The 18,083-nt window shown below is 38.6% G+C and overlaps 1 protein-coding gene across 7 annotated transcripts in view; it reads left to right on the top strand.

Moving 5' to 3' along the window:
• The window catches only part of PLEKHH2 (pleckstrin homology, MyTH4 and FERM domain containing H2), a 104,479-nt gene extending 88,737 nt beyond the window's left edge, over nt 1-15,742 (top strand). For 4 of the 7 annotated variants that reach the window (XM_027622708.2, XM_027622705.2, XM_027622704.2 and 1 more), the window contains 6 exons: nt 652-793; nt 5,318-5,463; nt 6,728-6,857; nt 10,027-10,113; nt 12,512-12,649; nt 13,626-15,742. In XM_027622708.2, coding sequence (XP_027478509.2) covers nt 652-793; nt 5,318-5,463; nt 6,728-6,857; nt 10,027-10,113; nt 12,512-12,649; nt 13,626-13,811 — 829 coding nt within the window. In that variant the 3' untranslated portion in view covers nt 13,812-15,742. Of the gene's footprint in view, nt 1-651; nt 794-5,317; nt 5,464-6,129; nt 6,858-10,026; nt 10,114-12,511; nt 12,650-13,625 lie in introns of those variants that run through there. The other 3 variants (XR_003524735.2, XR_003524734.2, XR_003524736.2) reach the window with 3 other exon arrangements.
• The last annotated feature ends 2,341 nt before the right edge of the window (nt 15,743-18,083 follow it).

The following is an 18,083-nucleotide window of genomic DNA, read 5'->3' as shown; positions in this document are numbered from 1 at the left end:
CAAAATGAATAAATAAAGAAGGTCACTGAATTGCTGAGGGCCTCCTAGGCAAACAAAAGATATCTCCTGTTTCAACAAGTAATAATAGCAACATGTAGACTATTTCTGAACTCCTAAAGCTGCTTATCCGGATACGGCAAAAAAAAAAAGTCAAAACATTTAAATGTATAAATAAGATCTTTTAGACCCCCAGGGAAAACTGCTATCCCCACCCATTTGATGTTGATTTAGAATTGAAACCTTCATTTTCTATTCCCTTGTATGTCTAAGGTATTTAGGAAAGATCATGAGTGTTTTGAGAATTGCTTTTATACAGCCCATTGAAATGAAGGATTACATCAGCATCCCTTCCAAGAGAGGGCATATTTAATTTCACTCAGGGCCTTAGGTTCTTCCTCAGTCGCACTTAAGGATTTGGTATTTTAGGGCCTAAAAAATAGCATAGAAGCATTCCTCAACCTCAGAACAGCTTTTCCCCTGCTGAAAATGTTATATGAAACAGACGCAGAGATCACTGACAAATAATAATGGTCTAAGTTTGTATCACTTGGGGAACTATGTTAGAATAACCCCATATCAGTCCTCTGGATTCCGCTTTACTTTCTTCCTTTGTAAGAATACCATCTAATGAAAGATTTTGTCTTTTTTTAGACTATATTTCTCAATGCAAGCTCGTGGAGAGACCGATAGAGAAAAGTTGCTGTTAATGTATCAGACAAATGATCAAATAATAAATGGACTTTTTCCTCTGAACAAGGACCTGGCATTAGAAATGGCAGCTCTTTTAGCTCAGGTAACTTCTGTGTTATATAGAGTCATATTTAGTAAAGGTAAGATACTAATTTCTATATTGATTTGAATGTAGCAAAACCGTATATCTTGTAATTCTTGTGATTAACACCTTAAAACTTATGGGCATTGTAATTTTGTAATTACAGTTTGACTCAGAATTGCTGACTACAGTAATGTCAACTGAGACAGTATTCCTCATGGAACCTAATTTCTTAATTATCTCGAAAGTATCCCTCTAGGCTCTGCATTTAATAAAGGAGTTTGAGTGTAGAGCTGCAGGGCTAAGGGCGCCATGCTGAAATCATTCAGTAATCTAATGGGAATCGGTCTTTGAAAAGGCTAGAGCACTTTCTTTGGCTTCCCTATTCTATCAGTAGGATTAAGTTCAGACTTTTATAAACACACACTCAGAAATTAATAGTGACTTAATCCAAATAGAAGTATGTTTGTCTCTCACTTAGAGAGATAGACATGCTGGCACCCCTACAGTCATCAGAGGCATGGGCTTTATCTTGCTCTCCATCCTTCTTCCCCTCGCGTGTCCTCTTCATGGTCCTGGAGAGCTGCCAGAGCTCCAGCTATTACATCAGTGTTCCAGGCATCATGATGGAGGAAGGGCTGAAGCAGGGCATGCCTTCCCCTCTTTGAGAAACTTTCTGGAAGTTACATGGAACGCTTGCATTTATGTCTCCTTGGTCAAAATTTGGTCATACGGCCTTGCCAGCCTACAAGGGAGACTAGCAAATGTAGTCTTAGCTGGGTGGCAAGGAGCAGCGCTAAATTCAAGGTTTTTATTACTCAGAAAGAGGGAGAGAATAGTCATTAGAGAACTCACCTGAGTCTGTGCACAGGTTAAGTAAAGAAAAATGTTAAGGCAACTTTATGATATGTCATCAGGACAAGGGCTTAGATTCCCCAAGGTTTTTGGTCCTTGCACTCTGCACACCGTCCCAGGACATCTCTTTATCTACCACCTGTCACTGAGTCCCATTATCTTTTCTCTCCAGTTCACTTCTTTCATGGGCTCCTTAAATTCGACATAGTAAGAACTGAACTAATTGTCTTCTCTCCTTTTCCTTCACATTCTGTGTCTTTGCTCTGCTACTGTCTCCATGCAGTCCCCCATGCGAGCTTCTAGGAATCCTCACTGACTGCCCTCCTTTTCACCTGGTCCCACCGGTCACCATGTCCCACCCGTTTTAACTCTTAGATACATGCTCCTCTTCACTTGTGTGCACGTTGGCCACCATCGCTATGCTTTGGACCACCGTCATGTCCTACTAACCCTCCTGCGGCCGAATTCTAACTCGTGAGCCTTTCTCTGGTCTGATCCCCCCCAGATTTGTCCTCCACCCAGATACTAGAGCGATCGTTTCAGTTATCTACATAAGCAATGACTCCGAGACTCTATCACTGAAAATAATAATTTGGGCAGAGATGAGTAAGGACAGCTTGTCTCTGCTGCGTATGGCATCAGCTGGCCTCACTCGAAGGCTGGCTGTGACTCTGTGGCTGCAGGCTGGAATCATTTGAAGACTCGTCCACGTACACAACTGGTGTCTGGTGCTGGCTGTTAGTTGGGACTTATGTTGGGGCTGTCAGCGAGAACACCTACACGTGGCTTCTTCATGTGGCTGCGTGTTCTTCCTCACAGAATGGCGATTGGATGGAGAGCAACGTCCCGAAAGAGAAACAAGAAGTGGAGGCTGCCATTTTCTTAAGGCCTGGGCCTGGAAACTGTGCTGTGGTTTGTTTGGCGGCACTAGGAACTGGGGTGGAGATCTAGCAAACACATGAATTGAGCTAGCTGTGTCATCCCCTTGTTTACACAGAAGGACATCTGTGATCTAAACTCTGCCTATCTCTCCGGCGTCATCTGTTAATATTCCCTGCCTTGAGCTTTATGCTCCGACAAAGTGTAAGCTGTGGTTCCCTGCACAATTCCCTGCCTTGCATATGGCTCACTTTTTCTTATGTCTTATGTCTACCTGTCTGTCCGTTCTGCCCTGGAACATCTCTACCCCCAACTCCTTCACCTGTTAATTTCAGTGTGTCCTTTAATTCTCATCTTGGGTGTCACTTATTCCACGAAACGTTCCTAAAGTCTTGGGGTTTTTGTCCTGTCCTGCACAGTACTAGCTTTACCTCAGTTGTTTATTATTATTGATTTGTTTTGGCTCTGCCCCACTGACTGTAGGCTCCCTGAGGGAAAGGGCTGTCCCTGTTCATCTTTGTACCTAGCACAGTGCCTTACATCTAGTCCATTCTCCACTGGATGAACAAATAATTGATCATTTAGGTCACTTTTATAACAATTTTATGGTCATCCAAAATTTAAAGCATTCATGCTACACTGAGGGTTCTCTTTTTGCAAGTGATGCAAAGCTAAGGAAAAGACAAATAGATCACATATTTTTTTTTTTTGGTGATAGGATTAGGTATGATTTCCTATCACTTGCCATCCTAGTCTCTCTTGCTCTAAAGGCACAGAGTCTCTGTTAAAATCACTTTCATTTTTACCAAAAATTAAGGTAGTCTTCCTATATCAACTTTTAGTCAGACCGTTTCTCCAAGAAAAATTATAATGTACTTTGAAAGAGACGTATACTTCTAATATGTTTTAGATAAATTCGAGGAAGGAGTAGAGAGGTAAGACTATACATACACCTAGAAAATTCTGAACGTGTTACTAACTAAAAAGTATAATTTCTCCACCCATGAAAGTTAAATAATACCTCTGCTCTCTTTTCCTCAGAGTAGTCTTTGTGAAGACAGGTGAATTATACTAATCTGAGATCTGTAGAAGAAAGGTTATTTCTGTTGTAGATGTGAATACCTGTAGGTCCTTGTTGATAATCTCCATCTTAGGAAATTCTTGGAGCTAACCGTGAATCATCATTGTACATAGTGTCTGGTAGGGTGTCATGTAGATGGCAGTCATTTTGGGAGTCCTCTGAGCTGATTTTCAGTTATTCTACAAACATGTATGTGCTCATTCTGTGCCACACAGTATGCCAGGTGCCAGAGAGGGGACCCTGAGCTTGGAGGTCCCACTATAGGGTTTCCTAATAGGAAAGGTTGCCCTGAACGGCCAGTATTTGTAACTATTGTTTGTCCAACTGCCATCTCCCTGGGGGTAAATTTTGCTCTTACATTTCACAGGTAGCTGTGCTGAGTATGACCTGGTGGTCGGTGAGGACAATAAAAAACTTGCTTTGCATAAAAAAATTTAAAAATTAAAAAAAAAAAACTTGCTTTGGGGGAAGGATTTTAGTATGGACAACTTGTATTTGGTGTGAGGAAATCAGGGAAGGAGATAGGAGATGGGGATGAGAGCTGAACAGCGGGGCCAAGCCAAGAAGCCAACAATAAGAAACTGGGGCAGAGACCTAGAGAGGTAGAATACACTGTAAGGGCAAAGTTCAGATGAGGAATTTAGACAGCAGTGGGTCAGACTAAGAACTAGAAAAGAGAAGCCACAGGGGTCAGAATCTCAGAGGCTGGTTCTGCTAACGGCTTACCTGGAGGCAGAGGGCCCTCTTGAGTTGGAGACCCCACCCAGTATGGGTGGGTCCCTCCATCTGCTTGTTGAGGAATGCTGTATAAAAGGATTTGAATGCTCAATAGGACATTCATCTGAATGTCCCCACTCCATCTCACTCCTTGCACCCTCTTTGGTACCCTATATAAGGCACTTGACACAAGTCATTACAAGTATAAACAAGTTGTTTATACTTCAGTCTCCTCTACTAGACAGTAAACTCCATGAGGGTAGGAACTGTGCTCAGCTATTTTTTTTTTATCTCACCTCACTTAGTACAGTGCCTGAGATATAATGGAGACTCAACATAGGTATGGATGAATGAGTGGGTGGGTGAGTGGATGGAGAGATGGATGGGTAGGTAGAGAAAGGCATCTGTGTAGCCTCGTTAATAGAGATAATGATTGAACATTCTTTCATTCAGAGAGAAAGAAGAATAGAGGGGCTCTGTTTCCAGAATAACAGAATAAGGGGATGGATGCAGAACCATTTATGGAGAAAATCTAGAAAGAAAGTAATGAGAATATAGTTCTTGTTCCATTATATTCAATAGCGACCCTTAGGAAATGCAAATAATACTTTTTTTGAGACTTTTCATAGCTTTATAACTTTTTTTGTCTTTTATTTTTAGCCTCCATTTTGCCTTATTATTAGCAATTAAAATAGTACCTGGAAAATGAAAAATTATCCTGTGCTGTTATGGGTAATAATATTAGTGGCCCTTAGGAAATACTGCTAGATGACAACATTAACTAAGAGTCTTTTGCATAGAAATGGAATCGAAATGTTTCAATTACAGATTTTTTTTCAAGTGGAATTTAGATTTTATTAATAATACTTATATATGATTATAAATTCCATAATCACTCAATCATGACAAATAGATTTATATATTATTTATTATAAAGAATGTTTAGAAAGAATAAAACTAATTTTTAAAAAACTCTTCAATATCCTATATTTTCTCTTTGGATTTGCAATTAGGTGGAGATTGGAGATTTTGAAAGACCCTTTTCAACTCCAGCAGGGCATGTTACTAATCAGTGCAAAGCAAATCAAACTCTAAAACAAGTCATAGAAAAATTTTATCCTAAAAGGTATAGAGATGACTCTTCTGAAGAGCAGTTAAGGTAAGGAACTACTTGTGACTCTTTATTTTTTTTAAAGGGTTAATTACTTATTTCAGAGAGAGAGCAAGAACAGGGGAAGGACAGAGGGAGAGGGAGAGAGAGAGAAGCAGAGTCGCCACTGAGCGGGGAGCTGGACACAGGGCCCTATTTCACGACCCTGAGATCATGATCTGAGCCGAAACCAAGAGTCGGACGCCTAACCAACTGAGCCACCCAGGCACCCCTACTTATGACTCTTCAAAGGGTAGATTCAGGCTGGGCCTTTCGTGATATTCTTCTGTTCAAATTTTAAAGATGAAAATTGTTATACATGACAATTTTCTTAAGATTTTTTTAATACTGTTGAATCCCAAGAGGTTATAGATCTTTTTATTTAAGATGGGCCTAGAATTTTGAGAATCTATATTTACAGTTTTTTTAAGGAAAATTTTTTTACCTTAATTTAGAAGGTCTACTTTTCAGTTGATCTTATTCATTCTTGTCCAAATTAATCCTGCTAATAAAAGAGAAAAAATGGCCAGTACTGTGTTTAATTTTATGATTCGTGTACCAAACACATTTTATCTCTTAGGGTATTCCATTATAAACAAACTAGCGTGAAAGCAAACTATCTTCTTACACAAGATTTTTTTAATATAAATTTTTAATTAAATTCAACTGGTTTAGAATTTTGGTTTTAGAGAACATATAATGAAAGGCTGATTCGATTGAAAAGAGAGGCAAATCCAATTCACCGCGAGTTTTCCAAAATGGAAACATTTAAGGTCAGTCTTTTGTTTATGTAGAGTAAGTGGTTGCCCTTGTGATTTTATTTAAGGCATCTTCCCCATAGCCAGCATCTCTCCAAGCCAGGTAGCACCTAAAATTCCACCGTTAGGGATTCATTCTTTGGTCTCAATATCTTGTACTTTTCTTTTAAAATGAAAGTTATTCCCATGAGAAATTACCTTTGTAATCTAATTTACTCTAAGGTTTGATGTTAGTTTATCAGATTTTTATTAACTTTGCGTGACGGGGGGTGGGAGGTGGGGAACCTAGGTCATGCCGAGAGCACTAATAGTATGAGAATTTGGCGAGAGGAAGGTTCTAGAAGGACAAGGGGTGGACAGTGGAGAGATGGGAATCACAAAATAACAGCTCCTCCTGGGTGACGCCCGGGTGTCCCGGTCATGCCTGCAACTGGCTCAAGCAGAGCTTTGCCCTGGGAGGCCAGTACACTGTTTCTGCTCTTGCTTTGGCCTTTTCGTTTTTGTTCTCTTCTTAGGCAGCTCTGCCAGCGACTGTCAACCAGATGGATGGCCCTCCGGGGACACAGCGCTGCCGATTGTGTGCGCATTTATTTGACAGTAGCCAGGAAGTGGCCATTCTTTGGTGCCAAGTTGTTTCTTGCGAAAGTAAGAAAGGATGGGAGGGAGATGCCAAATGAAAACCTTCTCTCTTCAGTTCAGTGAAGTCGAACAGTGACCACAGTCCCCCCAAGTGTAGTAGACTCAGCTTTTAAAAAGGAAATAAGGAGATTCCCAACAATGGAAAGAAAACAATGAAGGGACCCAAGAAGGGGCAGGAGAGTCAGCACCTTCTTCATCTGTGCCCTCTGCCCCACTTCCCCCTCCCCGCCCCGCCTCCAGCCCCCCACATAAGTCACTCGCACTCTGTAGGCTCGCCAGGAGACTGAGGGCGACCACCGGACTCTGCTTTCTTCTCTTCAGCCACGCAGCCTCTCACCCATTTGTTAGTCACTCTGTCACTCATTTGCTCATGTATTTAGTATTTAGTGACTTCTCTTGGCCAAACATTGTGCACCTAGGGATACAGAAGCCCATGGTTTCAGACGGGTTGTACCCAAACTTCTAGGAACTCACAGTTGATCTAGTATTGCAACAGGGCAGGAAAACAAGCACTGTGGGTGAACAGGGTTAAGAGGGACAGGGCCAGGGCGCTGTGGGAACATTGAGGAAGGAGAGGCAGACCCTGACGGTGGGGCAGGGGGCTGCGGGGGAGGGGGCAGCCCAGGCCCCCAGGAAGAACTGTACTTTTGAATTCTGCTTCTTTCTGTTGAACCGTGTCACTTTATACTCCCTCAGGCTCCTGAAATGCTTCTGGTCTTGTGTTAGATCTGTGTGCATGTTTGGTCTGCCCTCACTAATAAGTGGTACACATCTTGAGGGTGTAGACTCACTGACCCTGAAATCCTTCTCTCGTGCTCACCGTTTTTGCCTTGCACATAAGTATCACTGAATAAATGTTTGCTGAATCACCGTGCCACTTTGTGCAAGTCAGCTAACCTCTTTGGACCTCAGTTTTGCCATCTATACATGACAACTTAGATTAGAAGAGTAAAATCTAGGCTATTGTACTCTGCTTCCATGAGTGACTGTATCATTGCGAGGTAAGAAATTATTTTGCTACCGGCACTGGAAGCTGTGTACTAAGAGAGGGGTGGATAAAGTCAGTATGCTTAAACATCTCTAAAATTAATATATTTGCAAGGAGTTGAACATAGGCTTTCTAAAAATATAAGGACTAGACTTGAACCGTAGAGCAGCATTTTACAATGAATTTTAATTCTAATTTCAGCACTGGAAGAAATATTAAATATCCATCTTTGATCATATGTTCTGTGCTTTTAGCACAGAAATATTATTAAATGATATGTAGCATCTGCATGTTGCATGAGTGTCATCTTTTCTTTGCTCACTTTTCTTCCTTTATACTATGAAGACACCTCCTTTGCTTAATGACATCCTTTTGGGGGGGATAAATATATATAATACATCAAATATACCATTTTAACCATTTTTAAGTGTACGTTTTTATGACATGAAGTACATTCACATTCTTATGCTACCCTCACCACCATCCACCTCCAGCACTTTTTCGTCTTCCCAGATTAAACCTCTGTACTTCCTATTCCCTGTTCTCCCCAGGCCCAGATAACCACCATTCTACTTCCTGTTCTGTGAATTTGACTGCTCTAGAAGCCTCGTGTAACAGGGATCGTACAATATTTGTCCTTTTGTGATTGGCTGATTTGCCTTTGCACAATGTCTGCAGGGTTCATCCATGTTGTAGCATGTGTCAGAATTTCCTTTTTTTTTAAAAGCTAAATAGTATTCCACTGCATGTATATATCATGTTTTGTTTCACTGAAGAACAACAAAAACAGTGCTTTGTCAAAGGGCTGGTAGGTTGAATGGCATCCTTTGTAATGCTTGCCTATCCTTTGCAAACCAGCCCTCAGTAGGCAGTAACCTAGGGGTTTTTTTATACATGAGATTCTGAAAAGTTTTACTATAAACAAAAATACTGTATGTATAAATACTATAGATTTGCATGTATACTATAGATTCATCCCAGTTCCTTATGTATAGTCTCGACTTCTCTCTTTTTTTTAAAGATTTTATTTATTAGAGAGATGAGAGAGCCAGAGCGGTTGGGGGGCTGGGCGGAGGCACAGAGGCAGAGGGAGAAGCAGATTCCCCGCTGAGCAGGGAGCCCAATGCGGGGCCATCTCAGGACCCAGAGATCAGGACCTAAGCCAAAGGCAGACATTTAACCAACTGAGCTGCCCAGGTGCCCCTATAATCTCAACTTCTTTTATAAGGTTTAAGAGAAGTAGTTAAGTTTTTGTTAGAAGGGACGCCTGGGTGGCTCAGTTGGTTAAGCAGCTGCCTTCGGCCCAGGTCATGATCCCAGGGTCCTGGGATCGAGACCCACATCGGGCTCCTTGCTTAGCAGGGAACCTGCTTCTCCCTCTCTCTCCCTCTGCTGGTGCTCTCTCTGTCAAATGAATAAAATCTTAAAAAAAAAAAAGTTTTTGTTAGAATTTCATTTCTCATTAAATTCAGTTATTGTTAAGCAATCATTGTAAAATGCTCGAAAACATTCATGGGTTTTAGTTGGAGGTTAGTGGTGAGATTCTCTTTATTAATATAATTTCATTGCTTTTTTACAATAAGGAATTTAGTGGAAATTTTGGTATTTCTCATTACCATTCATCACAGTTTCGTATTTTCTTTTTATTCTATTGTTATTAGTCATTGAATATCAGATTTAATAAACTTTCGGAAAAAGTGTGCATTTATAATACTAATCCTTTACCTTGTACTAGCACTACACACACCTTAGAAAACACATCAGTGTATTTTGTTCCGTTAGGATTTTGCTCATCATAGAAACCCTACAAGCTTATTACCTATTAGCCTCTTAAAACAAAAGAAAAATAAGATTAAACATTGTTGTCCCCGTGCTAAAGATGAGAAAATTGAGCCTCAGAGAGATTCAGTAGCTTGTCCAAATGCACAGCTAATAAATGGCACATTTGGAACTCAGACCCACATCTCCTGATATCAGATTCACTGCTCTTTCCATTACATGATCCTGCCTCTGCCCCAAGAGAGATTATTCCCCCATAAGTTTTATTTTCTTCTTTTCTTCTCCCCGCCCCAAGAAGATTTTTAATATGAAGTCGTTGTTGTAAATGTTGCATTGTATTTTGACGGAAAAATGTTTCTGTGATTTTGCTTAGCATTTATTATACAGTGTATTTGCACCTCTTCACAGCCCATAACTCCATCAGCACTCGGAAGTACTTTCATGTGGCTGGCTATCCATGAGGATGGTTTAAGCATCTTAGAATACAACTCCATGGTAAGATTAAGTTTCACATTGCTCAGTGTACTGTACACAGAAGGTAAATAACATTTTTCCTAATGCTGTGTAACAAATAGTCATTTTACAAATACAACTGTAATTATAATTTAATCTTTTAAAACAAGATTGGACAGGTTTTATATTGCATATGAAGAAAATATTAAGATACCATGACTAAATTGCGGTTGTATTTGTTTTTGTTTTTTTGAGTTGTTTTTTTTTTTAAGATTTTATTTATTTATTTATTTGTTTGTTTTAGAAAGAGAAAGCATGCTGGGGGGTGAGGAGCAAAGGGAAAGGGAGAGAGAGAATTTCAAGCACACTCCACGCTGAGTGTAGAGCCCAGCTCGAGGCTTGATCTCATGACCCTGAGATCATGACCTGAGCCAAAACCAAGAGTTGGACGCTTAACCAACTGAGCCACCCAGGCACCCCAACCACAGTTGTATTTGTAAAATGAATAACAATAACAAAAACAATGTAAAATGAATAGTCATTTATAGTGTTAGGAAGATTGCTTCCTGTGTAAAATGAAAGCCTTTAAGGTAACATTAATGTAGAAACTTTAATTAGGAAAGTTTAAGTTCGATATCCCTAAGGCTTCTGTAACAATTTCTGTAACTTTCTGTAATATTACTTACCAGTTCACTTGTACATATGTGGTATTTTAGAGCTTTTTACATGATTAAATGTAACGTCAAACTGTGCTTTCTACATGTTTATGTATCGATCTGAAATTTGCTTTATTTTTCTATCATATTTCATGTGTTCTTTTTTGTTTCGTTTTTGAACCTGGCAGACAGGAACTGTTAAATTCTCCTGGTAGATGTAATGGGCTCTCTTATGTCCGGCTCTAGTCAGGGATCACTGAGAATTTCTTGGAAACCAAACTAATTGTTAGTGTTACAGTAGTTTCTCCTTATAATTGCTAAAAAAAAAAACAAACCTTTTTGAAGAGATTTATAGTTCTCGAATGCTAAAGTTCTTGAATGGGTAACTTGAAGATAGGTTATAAAATCGATGACCTAAAGTCAACAAAAAATTGTAAACCAGTACTGAGTTACCTTAGGTAAGTAAGCCAGTTTCCTAGATCCTGGGAGATGCACATAGAGGTCAGGAGATAGACACTGGTGGGCTGCCGCTCGTGGAGCATTGAGTGCTAGAATCCTGCTCAAAGTCTCGCAAGCTAAACATTAGATATGCAGATTCCTTTACCTATAGGCTGTACATTTTTTAATATTTAAAATTGTTTTAGTTACAGAGGGGGGAAAGTTGCTGCATGTATGGCAAAGGGTTGATATCCTTACAAAACAATAGGGGAATGATAAACATACCAATAGACAAATGGGCCAAGGCAATTCATAGAAGAAATACAAATGTTCAATAAATGTATTTTTAAATGTTAATTTCACTAGTAATCAAATACATTCAATTTAAAACAGTGAGATTCTACTTTTCACTAGTCAGGTTGGCAGAGATTTAAAAGAATGATTATATCTCGTGTTAGCAAGACGGTGCTGGGAATGTAACTGGGTATAACTTTTCCAGAGGAGAGGTTGGAAAGATTCTCAAAATTGTCCTTACTTTTTTGAGGTAGCAATTCCGGTTATTTGAGATTTATAACTAAAGAAATAATTAGGTATGGGTATTGTGAAATGTGTCAAAAATATGCATTGAAGTATTGTTTAAGATAGTAACAAATAAAAAATGACTTAAATCTCCAGCAATAGGAGATTGGTTAAATAAAGGATTATCTATCAAATCACTTAAAATGATGTTATACAAGGACATTTGTTATCATGAAAAGATATTCATGATTTGTTATTACATTTAAAAAGAAGCAGAATCCTAAACAATATGCATGATACTATTTATGTTTATATCAAAATCTGTATAGCAAGGTGAAGCATAGGGATTTGCCAATATTTGACCATTTTTTACCTTAAAAAGGATCAGTTTCATATGGTTCAACCTAATACAGATACATATAGAGAGAGAGATCTTAAAGGACACATACAAAGTATTAACCGTGGTTTTCCACTGGATGCTGGAATATAGGTGCTTTTTATTTTCTTTTTGTATTTTCTGTTTTTTTCCACATTGAGTTATTAGTATCAGAATCAAACTGTACTTTAATTATAAAGGTAAATGATGCCTACATAAAACTAGTACGTTACTATCTATTTTGAACCTTAAGATTTTATATTAGAAAATAATTTTTTATTATACATAACTAATAACAGCATTTTCTTTTTTAGTGAAGTATAGATAACATGTAATGTTACATTAGTTTCATTAATATCAGCATTTTAATGGAAATATGTTATTAATAATTTCTCATCTTTCTTTGAAAGGAAAAAGTATGTAAGATATTAACTTTTTCTTCTTTTTGAAGAGGTTAATAGTCAGCTATGTGTACAAGAGTCTAATGACCTTTGGAGGTCATCAAGATGATTTTATGATAGTCATTAACAATACACATTCAAAGGACAAACCAACAGAGAAATTACTTTTTGCCATGGCAAAACCCAAGGTGAGTAGAAGCCTTTCTACTAACTTTTTTATACTAGTTTTTTTCATGCTAAAACATTTATTGTGCAAAAACTAAGTTGCAGATGGGAAAACAGATTTACTTATAATCAAACCGTTCTAGGTCCAAATTCTGGCTTACCTGATCTTGCTAAACTTTGGTTTCTTCACCTAAAAAATTATATAATGCTACCTACTTTTTTTGGCTTAAGAATTAAATGATGGAATTGTTAAATGCTTTAGCCCAGTGCCTGGTATACAGAAGGTTCAAAATAAGTGGTCTTAGTGTAAGTTGTTGTCAGGTACTTTATACACATTATCTTATTTACGTGGGGTAATTCAGGTTATGGACTCATTAGTGAGAAGAGTAAGGTTTTATAATTAAGACGTTACTTGTTCTTTGTAGTTTTAATGTCTGTAAGCAAAAACAATAAATACAAGGGCTACATTTTAGAATGTAATTCCAGTTTTAGTAAAAAGAATGAGAAACTGAGTTTCCTAAAACTTTGTCTTAAAAATGTCAACTAAAAAAGACTACCTTTTTAGAATCTGAAACTTTCTTTTTAAATGGCAGACATTCAAGTGAAGGCAGTTAACCAGTAAGTGCAGAAGACTGAGACATACTCAGGACTTTATTTAGTTTAAATAAAAAGTTGATATGATGTGCTGAATTTCTTAATTCATTTATACACAGATGTGGCTTTAAGATAATTGATAGCCTTGCACTATCGTCACATTTTTTTTTTAATATTTGCCACTAAATTTGATTGTTTTTTAAGACCCATTCTTTTTTCTGGTTGAAGCAGCTGGAAAATATGTCAGTGCCTTGATGGTGCTGAACATGTAATCACTTCACGGATCCGGAGAGAGAAGGGAATTCTGGAAGCCTGGGCACTTGCAAATGGAGACCACCAGTGGCCAGGTCTGGAAGTGCTGAGAACTTCTCCGGAGCACTAACAATTCTGTTTTCCTTGTTTTAGATTCTTGAAATCACTCTTTTGATCGCCAGTTACATAAACAACTTCCATCAGCAAAAGGCAACCTTTCACCACCTCTCTGCTCCAGCGCTGCTCTCAGCCCAGACGCGGGGACTCGAAGCCAGGGCAGTGGGAAGCCAGCCCCTTCTGTTAAGTAGCAGACCGACTAAAGGACCCACTTTACTCTGAAAACTCTGGAGCCTGAGCCTTCACTCCCATCCTCCGGGCGATGGCTGCATCAGCTGCAAATAAGTTCATTTACCCCCAGGCAGCATAATCCCACACACTGGGATTCCAAACTTTTAAAAATGCGGGGTGTCTTTCTTTTATTTGATTCTTAAATATTCAAATGAATACGACTAATAAAACATAAGCACAAAATGGGCCCACATGCTGACTTTCTTTTAGACTAAATGGGTTCGAATTCATCATTTTCCCCCACCTCCTTTGTCCCTTGCCAGCAGACACATCATGCAATATGGCTTTTTTTTTTTTTTTTGGTCTTTTTAAAAAACATATTCTGGCCAAGGGAGATTCCAAACCCTCATTTGGCAAACCAGTTGATTATTTGGAAATGCTCACTGCCAAAAAATCGAGTACTGTAATTAAATGTGCTTTTAATTAATGATATGGTGTTTGGAAAGAAGTAGAGAATACAGTGTCAGAAACAGCCGCAAGATGCTGTTGAGGGGTAAATTTTTAGAGCAAGTGCAGTAAATCTGGCACTATGAATCATGGTGAGAAAATGGGAGTTAAGTCACCAGAACCTCCTGTGTGGTATTAGAAAGTATACTCCATCACCTTTTCAGATCACTGGAGTGTAAAGTTTAAAACAAGACAGTGATTCCCCACATCCCTTGCTATTACTGGATAGCCCGAGTTCACTGGAATATTGCCCACATTTCACTGCATTTGGTGCTGGGTCATCTTGACCTTATTTTGTTAAATAATATCTTTGAAAGCAAAGACAATTCTTATATTTTGCCCTCATATAGGCCTTTTTCATTATAGTTTTAACATAAATCTCAAAATATTTTTTTTAAAAGAAAAGAGAAATCTTCTGTCAAAGGAGGTAAAATTTTAGTTGAGTGAGTCTAGAAATGTATTACTTTGCTAGATTACACAAGTGGTCAGTTCATTCCAGTATGTGACAAAACAGAGCAATTAGTATTCATGATAAAAATGAAACTGTGATAAGACATGAAAATTATATTGTAAAACCGTTTAATTGCAATAGTAATCATGAGTATACTTAATTTTATTTATGTATAGAATATTTGTATTTATTTTTTGCACATATATTTATCACTCTGTGTGTGGTACGTTTTTTAAGCAATTTGAAAAAAAAAGTTAGCTGCTAAATTAATTTGTTGGCAGAGCCTTCATATTTTCTTCTTTGCTGCTTTCACCCTATGGCAATGTGCTGTTGTCACGCTAAGCCTTTTAAAAATAATTCCATCTCACATTAGCATCCTTAGAAAGGGCAAAGCCAAGAAATGCAGTGCTTACCTAAGATTTTGCTTTATTGGTAATGACCAAAAGAAGGTCAAAAAACCCCATAGAAGTAGATTTCCATTTACTGTTTCCCCTAGATCTTTTGAGCCACAACCACTCACTGCATAAGCAAGTTGGTTTTTGAGAATAAACTGGTTACCAGTTTGGGATGACTCTCAGCAGTATTTTGGCTGGGATACAACAGAGTTTCTTAGTTCCCAGAAAAGTGTCCAATACTCATTAGTTGGTGAGCCAGAGGCATGGCACAACTTACATATGTGTGAGGGCTTTATTCTAAAGTAGTAGTTAGCTCACCCTCTGGTAAGCACACCCCCCTCCAAATCTTCTCATTTGAACAAGTAGTGAAGGCTTAGCTTAAACGGTGTACCTTATACTTGGCATTTATTTTTGATAGAACAGAGATAAAATATTTTGATGGAAAGAAATCAATTTTCTGTAACTCATGATGTGAAAATTTTATTTTCTGGGAAATTACTTATATAGCCATTTAAAAAATTCAAAGTATGTTATTATGATTGGTTACAAGAGAATAATGTTACATGTTTAATTGTAATATTTGTCTCCTATCATTTTCTTCCCTTTCAATCATAATAAATGATTTACAAAACCCATTTTGAGCATTATCTTTTGAACAATCTTCAGGAAGTACCTAATGTTTTCATTGTCAAAGCTGAGGTGTACTACTAGTGAAAATGGTAGTTATTACCTCCTTCTCTTGCATTCATGCTTTGTCTTCAGTGTTGCTTTGTTTTATCCATATAAAAGGGAACCGTTTTGGCAAATTGTAATTTTAAGATGTATGTATGCATATTGACACATATACAATATGTATGAATCATGGGGTTCTCCCATGATTTCATATAGGTTCCATAAGTAGCTTATTTCATGCAGGTGAGTTGATGGACTGTGTTCTAAATATTTATTTCAAATGTTCTGGATTTTTTTTATGCGTGTGTCCTTAAAAGTCAAATAGTGTCCTAGCTTGGAAATGAATTTAACTCTCAATTTACAAGAAAAGTTAGTCACAACTTACAGAGTCTTTGTTCGAAAATGTGCTTATTAATTGATTGGAAATTTTTCCCAAAGAAAAAAATACATAGTGCCCGGGTTCCTAGAACAATGCACTTACCCGGTTGTACTGTAGTATAATCCTGAAGAATTAACCACCACAGATAATCATATTTCGCTAGACAAAGACTTTAAGTGTTCCTGGGTTGCCAAGAACACGTTTCCCCTGTCCACCTACCCCCTAGCTGCCATGGAATTTGGACTTCCCCAGGGCAGAGTCTCTGAACTGATTCCTGCAGATCAATGGCTCCAGGAATGTGGGGACTGAGGGAAGAGCAGTGAGGAGCAGGAACAACAGGGCGGAGAAGCTTCTCTGCTAACGGGTTCATGGAGAAATGGTATCTCCTCTCGCTTTTCCCTGTTCTCTTTTCCCTGAAAGAAGAAAGGAATTTTACTGCTACAAGAGTAACTTTAAACTCCAAATTAAGGGGCGCCTGAGTGACTCAATTGGTGAAACGTTTGCCTTCAGCTCAGGTCATGATCTCAGGATCCTGGGATCCTGTCTGGCTCTCTGCTCATCAGGGAGTCTGCTTCTCCCTCAGTCTCTGCCCCTCCCCCCACTCGTGCCCGAGCACTCTCTCTCAAATAAATAAAATCTTAAAAAAAAAGAACTCCAAATTAAGGTAAAGTCCACACATAGATATTAACGTGAAGTAAGAGTCATCCTTATCCCAGTGGAACCGAGACTCAGGCTTCTCTTGGGCACTTAACTGGGAAGGTGGCTCCTACAAAGAAGAGATGGATGGACCTGGACAGAAGCTGGGGTGAGGAAATGAAATACACACTTGCGCTACACCATAATTTTACCTGTTGAACTTAATTTTACCTATATCAAACATAGTCACAGTGATTCTGGAGGCATATTTATAATCAATGTCAATCTGAAATCTTCACCGTATGCTTTATAAGTATTTTTAGGTCCAGTAATGGTCAAGAAAGAAAAACTCACTTACTAGGGTACCATCTATTAAACTCCAGAACAAGACTCAGATGGTCACCACAGCACTTAATACAGGGTACCTTTCCTTCCAGCACTTTGCTAACATAATCTAATCAATGGGAGGGGTGGATGAATGGGGGTTGGGATCCCTTTCAGAAGGTAGATTACACTGGTGGCTTTATTAAATCAGACAACTCTTCAAAAGCACAGGCAACAAAGTAAAAAAAAAAAAATGGGACAACTCCAAACTTCACAACTTCCGCACGTCAAAAGAAACAAAGTGAAAAGGCAACCTGTAGAATGGGAGAAAATAATTGCAAGTCATGTATCTGATAAAGGGGTTAATATCCAGGATAGATAAGGACTTATCAACAAAACAGCTTCTTCATTCAGCAGAAAACATGCCAACTTCCTCCAGAGGGGGAGTGACTTGAGCTTCCCAATTCTAGTTTAAAAAAATCCCAGAGAAAGGCTCTACGGGCCCCAACTCAGGTGTTTACTCTGAACCACGTCAAATGCTCAATATGAGGGGCACCTGGGTGCCACAGTTGGTTAAGCATCTGACTCTTGATTTCGCTCAGGTCATGAACTCGGGGTCGTGAGATCGAGCCCGAGTCCAGCCCTATGCTGAGCAGGGAGCCTGCTTAAGATTCTCTCGGTCCCTCGCCCTCTGCCTGTCCCCCACCTGACCCCTGTGCAGCATGTGTGCTCTCTCTCTCTCTCTCTCAAAAAATAAAAATAAAAATAAATGAGGGGAATGCTTAAGTAAATTATGAGAACCCTGTATAGTGGAATATTATGCAGCCATCAAAGTTATGTTTATGATGGATTTTTAAAAATTGAGATGAGAAATACATGTTAATATCAGAATGTTAATTAACTTTACAGTAAAATCTCAACGGTAAGAGGACAGATTAGAATGAAATACACCAAAATGT

The sequence above is a fragment of the Zalophus californianus genome, chromosome 8 (genome assembly GCF_009762305.2).
Source record: "Zalophus californianus isolate mZalCal1 chromosome 8, mZalCal1.pri.v2, whole genome shotgun sequence".
Classification (NCBI taxonomy): Eukaryota; Metazoa; Chordata; class Mammalia; order Carnivora; family Otariidae; genus Zalophus; species Zalophus californianus.
The sequence above is the reverse complement of the archived record's forward strand: the minus strand, read 5'-3'. Positions and strand labels throughout refer to the sequence as shown.